The sequence below is a fragment of the Pseudomyrmex gracilis genome, unplaced genomic scaffold (assembly GCF_002006095.1).
Source record: "Pseudomyrmex gracilis isolate BER0280 unplaced genomic scaffold, ASM200609v1 scaffold_7, whole genome shotgun sequence".
Lineage (NCBI taxonomy): Eukaryota > Metazoa > Arthropoda > Insecta > Hymenoptera > Formicidae > Pseudomyrmex > Pseudomyrmex gracilis.
The window spans coordinates 293,388-301,877 of record NW_018020591.1 but is presented as its reverse complement, the minus strand read 5'-3'; the positions used below and the strand labels follow the sequence as shown (position 1 = coordinate 301,877).

At 41.2% G+C, this 8,490-nt stretch overlaps 1 protein-coding gene across 1 annotated transcript; it reads right to left on the bottom strand.

Moving 5' to 3' along the window:
* Positions 1 to 4,145: 4,145 nt before the first annotated feature.
* Positions 4,146 to 8,490, bottom strand: LOC109860274 (tetra-peptide repeat homeobox protein 1-like). The gene is made up of 4 exons (XM_020439260.1): positions 8,096 to 8,490; positions 7,489 to 7,634; positions 4,715 to 5,096; positions 4,146 to 4,603 (listed from the first exon to the last, which is right to left on the bottom strand). The coding sequence occupies exons 1-4, from the start codon at positions 8,415 to 8,417 to the stop codon at positions 4,524 to 4,526; spliced, it is 930 nt and encodes a 309-aa protein (XP_020294849.1). The 5' UTR covers positions 8,418 to 8,490; the 3' UTR covers positions 4,146 to 4,523.

Here is an 8,490-nt window from a genome sequence, read left to right as displayed (position 1 = left end):
ATACAAGCATCGCCTCGTTTATATTCTTCTTTTATTTTTTTTCAATTATTACAGTTTTTAACTGAGAAAAGTCTGCCAGTCACATACGGCGTCATATTTCATACATAACTGGTTGAGAGACATTCGAATGCGGGAAGCAGAAAAGTTTAAAAGCGCAAAAGCGAGTCGCTTGATCTAAGTACGCGTGCTTGGGAAAAGAAACATGAAGTTTCCTGATGCAAAGTTTACGCCTCTTACGCACGCTGAACTCTCTCCTCGTCTATAGTAGTCTCTTTTATACGTGTAACCATTCCATTCCTTTGTGTTTCTGCAACAGTTACATTATTTAATTTGCGCGCAATGCTTTTAATAAGTCATTCTCGCAAGTCATTCTCGGAAAAAAGTTTTGCATGACCAGCAAGAAAAATTTGCTGAGTCTTCAGTTTTTGTTTCGTCAACGAAACGTTCTGCTGACAAAACAAAAACTTCAACAGGTCTAATCCTTCGATCGTAGCATAAAAAAACCTACGAGAACTGTGGACCGGGTCTGTGAGACCCACGCTGCTTTAAGATCGACTATCTTCGAGCGAAAAATCAATATCTGTTCGATTTCTTCTTTTTGAAATCAAAAAAAGTTGAACAATTCTGCGTCGATAAAAAAAAAAAACAGATTGAAAAATTCTCCAGTAGTTTCAAAGATATAAGCGTTTAAAAAAAAACGAATTTTTTCTAGAAACGTCGATGCGCATATTTTGAGTGGGTCTGGAACAGACCCAGTCTACGAACAAAAGATTAAATTTAGCAATTTTCTCTTTCTGGCCATACAGTGTCTAAATTTTTTTTCTAATCTATCAAATTTGTTTCAAAGACAATTTTAACAAGTTATTCCACAATTTTTGTAATTACATTTTTATTGGACGAATAATTTGGCTCTTGCGCTGGACATTGCATTAGCAAGCGTATAAGTGGTAATAAATCACTCGCGTATGTGTGTGTGTGTGTGTGTGTTCGGACACAAGGTCGTACTATTGTTTTTCTACGCAGAAATGGCATGCAGCCTCTGATATCGAGCGTGTTATAAATCCCAACTAACAAAACTCTCGTGACAGTTGCACGCCCGCAGAAGCCCGTGATATAAATCTTATCTACGGGGAGTAAAAGTTAAGAAGTTAACGGTCACCAATGCCAACGAGTCACGTCGCGCTGTCTTACCGTCCTTGCGCGCGAGAGAGTCGTTCTTTTCTCTTCCCGCGCGTTATTCGCGCGCTCACAACTACCTGCCTGTTCTCAGCTGTCAATAAAGCGAACTTCGCACTTTCGCCGTTCTCGTTTTATTTGTCGCTCATTTTTTTGTTTTTTTCTTTTTTTTAGTTTTGCAACAAAAACTCCGGAACAAATGTAAGAAGGTGAGATGTAATTTATCGAGAGACCGTATCGTCTGGTTAAAAAAAAAACTGTCTTCGAGATCGTTTTCCGAGAAGCGAACACTCGCAACAGCGCAATTGACAATTCGCCGTGATACGCAATTTCAATTGCGAGCAACTTCTATTGTTGGTACACCTACTTCGCGTCCATTCCGAACGCGGATCGAATTAATATAGTTGAAGAGAATTACGGAACGTTCGGAATTTCTATTTAACAGCATTCGAAGCTCGTACATCGAATCTTTAATTGCAATAGCGTTCCCCGATAGCGTTTATTTCCATACCGAGTCGCGTTTTCTGAATTTCTGTATTTCGTTCGACGATATTCGCCTGTACGAACTGTCGGACGGACACGTTCACGATATCGCGTTTTAAAATTTCCCATTTTTTTTACCGGTCTTCTTACAATAACTATCTCTCGACGCGCTTGCGTCTCACTCACTTCGTTGCTTAGAAAGATAACACGAATTTTCTTTTTTTTTTTTTTTTTTTAAACACGTCTCCCGACGTTGGCGATCATGAATACACGATGTGTGTACGCACCTATACGAGAGCTGATTGAAATGTAACGGTTGCGCCATTTGTTATTACTCGCAATGTTCGCGGAACTTGGCGCTGCCCACGACAGACAAGACACTTCGGTTCGCGCACGTATATCGCAGAAATTCGACGAATGCAATTTTAAAGTAGCGAACGTCGCGCGTGCCTATTTCCGGACTTTTACTTCTCGACATCTGACACTGATCAAATATGCAGCGTGTCGTTGTGTGCGACGACGCGCGGAGCTAACCGCGGCTCTTTGACATTATTATTGAAATTTCAGTTCCAAACGAACGCAATTGTTATATTTTTGTCATCTTTACGTTCTTATTTTTGAATACAATTATTATTTGTCGAGACATCTGACATATCGATCGAAATGCGACAACATTCATTGTGCGATACGCAGAGCGGAGGCTCTTTGAAATTACCGAGATTTCATTTTCAAATAATAATAATAATTATTTTTGTTATGTTGTTGTTTGTCCTCACGTTCTTATTTTCAAACGTCTAAAAAACAAAATTAATCGAATGCCGTAGAAAGACGATTCTTGCGATAACATGAATTGCGAACGAGCGCTTGATCACAAAGAAAATATTCACACGTGAAAAATGTGCTTGGCAGATAATCACACAAAGCCAATAGATAATTTCGGGGCGAAATGTGGGCTCAAAGGATTAAACGCGCGGAGAGACAGATGTTACAGTGACCGTCCCATTGTCCGTGCAAAATTACGCGAATAATTCAGACGTATTGCCGAACGCGTAGTAAATCGATGTATTCCCAATCGGATCGTATCATTCACAGAGAGTGAGAGAGAGAGAGTGAGAGAGTATAATCGCGTCGAGTCTGCCGTATCATCGTCGGCTACTATCATTGCGCGTTCATCCTCGTGTCCCGCGCGTCAGCACGTCGAGTGATTTGAGAACAATATCAACGACGCGTCCCGGCCAATGAGAACGGGATACAGAGTATGGCGCGTACGACGATTTGCATAACTCGGTTCGTTGCGAACGTGCGGCGCATGTATATAGGTGGCTCCGACGGTTGGTGTTGCCGCGCGACGATCCCATCATGTATATATAGCATCATCATGCAATTCTCTTTTCTGGAAAACGATTTGTAGCGGGAAATGTGGTGTACGTAGCGTGATTTTGAAGAGCCGAAAATGAAAGTAAAATAAAAAAGTTTACACGCACAAAAGATACACCGCATATATAGTTTACATCGGATTTTTTAAAATGATTTATTTAATTCAAACGCGCACATTTCAAGACCAACGTGGGAGATATGGAATATGTTTTTAATTTAACACGATTTTTAATTTTAATTTGACACAATTTGTTTATCGCGCGGTTTTCTTTTTATTTTTTTTTTTTTGTTTTGCGAGTTCTGAAACTTAATTATTTATTTTGTTGCACACCCTCTCAATTAACGTAATTACTTAATTAATTGGCAACTGAAGAGAAGATTTAAATAAGAGCTCGAAACGTTTCGCTGTAACGTGCGACGTCTTGTGTGATCTTGTAAACATATTAAATCACCTCGTTTTGCTCGAAACTGACTTTTATTATATTTATAATAAAAGTTTTTTAAAATATGTATATAATTATATACATATTTATTTATATGTATATAATTAACATATTTAACAAACATATTAAATATGTATATGACATATTAATATGTATATAATTCAAGCGTATTTTCAAAGCGTATTTTATTTAAATACATGAAATAGAATATTTATGTGTGTATGACAATAATATATCTTATTATTTATATGTTAAGCATGTTCAATAGAGTGACCGGATAACGTTATTAAAGAAAGCGAGCCGATGCCGCTTGATTCATATTTCGTGACACAAAAGTGCATTATAACCGAGAGGGAGAGAGAGAGAGAGAGAAGATCAAACTTTTCTCATCAAGCACGCGCGACGGCGGATACTTCCGACACAACAAGTTCCCTTCGACCACTCGGTTGATGAAGTACGATGAAGTTTGTTCGTACTTAGCGGGACAATTTCATTGACTGTATCTTCACTTTGACTTTTTCAATCCTCTTTCCCGAATTTTCTCACCCCTCGGATTTAAACCCCTCCCGTCAGCTGCAATTTCACCGATTTTCCCATACGCTAGTCTTTTCATTATAGACTCTATTTGCTAAGAACTTTTAATAGAACGAATAAAAAAACAAGATATCGAGCGATATTAAAATATGTATTTTTTTTTTTTTAATGCGTTTAACAATGATTTCGCGCAATAATCGTACAAGAAAATTAGATGATAGAAAAAATTATTTTGGAACGAGCAAATAACGCATTTGCAACAACGGAACGAAAGACAGATGATTAAAAGATATTATAAATCCAACAAGACGTTGCGCGCGTTTAACCATCCCATGATCTCTTGATATGGATGCTGCAAAATGTCAGAATATTTTCAAACTATTGTATTTACAATACGTCAATTAAGTAGTTTGAGGTAGCAAGTTGAGGTTGATAGCAAACGCGGTTCTTATTGGCGAGAGATCGCTGGGTCGTTTATATTTTTCGAGAGTATCTCTTCGCTGTTTCCTTTTATCCGAGCACAATTCCGTGAGCAACAGAAGCTGCTGGCACGATAACTGATCCCGCGGGTCCAGCCACAATGCTCGAAGCTGCAACGCACATAATTTTTATTTAAATATCCTATCAGAATAACCAAGACTTTGCATACTGTATTTCAAAGAAAGTTGCTTCGTGTTGCTAAAAAAAAAAAAACTACTTACCTACGCCGGGAGCCACGACTGCAGCTGGCGCAGCAGCGGGTCCGACCACAGCTGCGGAACCGGGAGAGGGTCCAACCACCGCCACCGAACCTCCAGAGGGCCCGACTACAGTCGCGGAACCTGCCGAAGGCCCAACCACAGCTGCAGAGCCTGCAGCGGGTCCGACTACCGCTGCCGAACTCGCGACCGGTCCAACCACGGCCGCGGAACCCGCAGCGGGACCGATCACAGCTACAGAAGGCGAAACTGGTGCGACCACAGCAGGTACAGCAACAGGTGCAACGAGGCTATTTCCAACGACCACCGCGCCATTGGGTACGACAGAACGACGTTGACGTTCGGGAACGGCCGAAACGGCAAACACCACGATGGCGATGAAAATCTGCGTTCAAAAAAAAAAAAAGTTCACACGTTAAGTGAAAAATTGTATCTACTGTTGTTGTTTTATATACTCGAATAGAACAGAATAGAATAAATTTAGTGTGATTCTTCTTTCGATTACAAATTTCAAACTTACAATTAATCTTAACTAATTTATCCCTGAAAAAATAATATCGGAATCGAAAAGGCGAATGAGAGCCAGTACACAAAATCTCAGTGTATTTGATCTTGAACTTTTTTTTACTGAAATAATCAATTATCAAACGTTTCGATTCGTCGTTGAAATCTTATTCGGTGATAAACAAATACAGAACAAATGAAAAAAAAACTTAATGACCGCGATAAACGTGAAGTGAAATTAGTCGTCATGTGTCGAGAATTGTAAAAACACGACCAACGGCTAAAGCACTTCGCAGCACAAGAAATAGGAAAAACGACGTTTCCCCGTGACGTTCCAATATTAATTTCCTCCTATATCTCACACATTGTATTTCTCCTTGAGAAACCTATCTATCTTCCCAACACACTCCATCAACTTTAGATATTGTTCTCTCCTTAGATATTGTTTTACTATTTTTAATAATTTATTGTATCTTGCAATATTGGCACGCGTAACGGTTTTTCTAGAGCGATCAATATATAGAACAAACACTCACCAGACACTTCATGATTGTCGACTCGGAAGAACTCGGGCTTCACTGATATCCAATCTTCGCGAAACTCGGTCTTTTATACCGATTCTGATGGTAATGAAAAGTTAACGGTACAGTTGTCAACCCTACGGAAAATTGCCGGGAATACACACACACACACACACACATACGGTGAAAACCGGTTGCGAATGTCATAAAAATCCAACGTCTGTCGTTGCTAACTAAGAATCGTCGCTCAGAAGTAGATCGAGAAAAAATACAATCGTCAACGCACGTGAGAAAATATTATTGCGAACACACGTGACGTCGATGAGTTTCGTTGAAACATTTCGTTCAAGAAAGACGGTGACGATCTTTAAGCGTGCGCTTTATCGTTTTTTTTTTTTTTTTTTTTTGTAACGTTTGATATTAAAAACGGACACAGCAAGTCAGCAGTGCAAAGATTCCGTCCGGCGTGTTACACATCTGTCGCTATAAAGTGAATTTCGCGCGAAAATTCATCTGGCATATGGTTCTCCCGTTCGTCGTTTCTACGATGGGATCCCGTTCAATGTGCTTTGTGTGCAGCAGCGATAACACACCGTCTCCGTTTTCCCGCACCGTATCGCGCGACGGAATTATGACACCGTTCAATAAGCAGCGCGCCAATCGCAGCGACAGTTGCATCAGCTGTTGTTGTCACTGACGTACACTTCGCTAATGTTTCGATCGCGCATCGTCTCCGTCATAGTTTATCATCGGCGATTGATAAGTGTCCGAAGCGACGTACAGACAAGCGAGAGTCTGACGTCGTAGTTGCTGACGAGTTTCAATCTTCGAAAGAACAAATGTCAAACACGCTGACAACTCGCACGTTGTTTGCACGACGGAAAGTTTGTCGCTCGCGAGAGAGCAATCCTCTCAATATATTCGCGTTTATTGTCTTTAAGAGGACACGCGGTTAATTAACGGGTTGCGTTTGAAGCAATTTCCTACAATTATCACCGAGGGCTATCCCCGGGGTGTTTTCCTCAAAGAGAGACCTCGGCACCAATGTTGACACAATGGCGGTCGCAAAATAGAGACCGTTTGACCGGCCGTATCGATTCCGATTAGCCGCTCTGAGAAGGTATTATACGCACCTGAACAATGAGCCTCGGTAGTTTGTTCGCTAATATTGCTTCTTGCGTAATACACAAGTTGTTGTAACAGTTAATAATCCTTTCTTTAATCACGCGATAAAAGAAAATCAAGCTGCGAGAAGATCGCGCAAAAATGTAACTCACCAGTTGCTTAAATCAATTACCGGTATCTTTTCTGACAAATTTCAGACCTCATTTACGAATCACGCGATACGACGATTAATCATCCGAGATGAATCTCCATTATTTACGTAAAACAATATTAATCTTTTTTTATGTAAAATTTTTATACAAGATTCGGAGGAAAATATAGGAAGTGCGTTATTGCGCGCGGGAGTCACAATTGTTTTGCAAATAAATAATCGATCTGTGCACAAATTCTGTTCTCTAGAAAGTGCTATGCGTTTATTATTATTTTATATAACATTATACATATAGATATATATATATATATATTTATATGTGCGGAACTCTGTTATATATATGTACACGTAGAACATATAAATGTATGTGATGATACGTCAATAACGAGGATCGTGATGATGCGATGGTCGAGATGCCGAGGAGAGATCAGTCGCGGGAGTCCAATCAGACGCGTTGACAATTGTGTAGCGAATTAATAATGTCCGGCGTATCCGCGAACAATACCGCCTAATCCGGCGTGTCCGGCGGAGATGCTACCGGATGGACCGGCGATTAGAGCTGGGGCTGCAATAGGTCCGGCGAGGGCTGCTGGGCCTACGGCAGGACCGGCCAGCACCGCTCCTGAAAACAATGATAATTAATTATTTTTAAGCACAAACGCGTAAGAGATTATGCTTGTTTGAAGATAAAATGTTCACATAAAATTATATCGCGACGACAATAATAACAACAAAAGTTAAATAAACCAGTTTTCTTGTAGGAAACAAAACAATGAAGATGTTGAAACTTGCTAATTATCGCAGTTAACGAGCCAACAAGCTGTGTTGAAAAAATGGCTAACAAAAGCTGCGACAACATAAACCGAAGTACATGAGTTTTATCTTAATTAGTTCAATTAAAATCACGATACTCTCTCGCGTAACGATATTGCCGTTTGTTCGTCGACATACTGATGTCAGAGTCGTAAAACTCGAGCTAATTAAAATTCTCACATTTCTCGAAACAGAGAAATGAGACAGATGTGTCTGTCTGTCACGTTGCCTGTCGCAGTTGATATCAGTTTTACTTCCTAATTAACTTACCGTAAGCTGGCAAACCAAGAGCCGGCGCGGCGAGGCCGTAAGCCGGTCCGAGCAGTGCCGCGTGTCCAGCAACGCTACCGGAGACCAATGACGGTCCGGCGACCGAACCGGTGACAACCGCGCCGCCGTCGACAGCTCCGGATATGCGCGCGGGTCCAACTACCGGTCCGGCGAGTGCGGAGGGTCCGTTGATCGGTCCGGCGAGGGCCGCGGGTCCCAAAATCGGACCGGCCAGCGCGGCACCAGGTGCCGCCAGGTAGCCCGATGGCGCCGCGGTCGCCACAGACAATACCGCAATGAGGAGAATCGCGACGGGGTGCATGATGAAAGGTGGACGATCGATTGCTCGACGACAGGGAGAATTTGTCTCGATGGGTAAGGTGGATGTGGCTGCC

What these genes read in the sequence shown, in the direction of transcription:
- LOC109860274 (XM_020439260.1), bottom strand. Translation starts at nt 8,417, where the DNA reads ATGCACCCCGTCGCGATTCTCCTCATTGCGGTATTGTCTGTGGCGACC. An exon ending in GCGGATACGCCGGACATTAT is followed by an intron (nt 5,097 to 7,488) that starts TAATTCGCTACA and finishes TTTTGAACGCAG; the next exon opens with ATTTTCATCGCCATCGTGGT. An exon ending in AGTCGTGGCTCCCGGCGTAG is followed by an intron (nt 4,604 to 4,714) that starts GTAAGTAGTTTT and finishes TGTGCGTTGCAG; the next exon opens with CTTCGAGCATTGTGGCTGGA.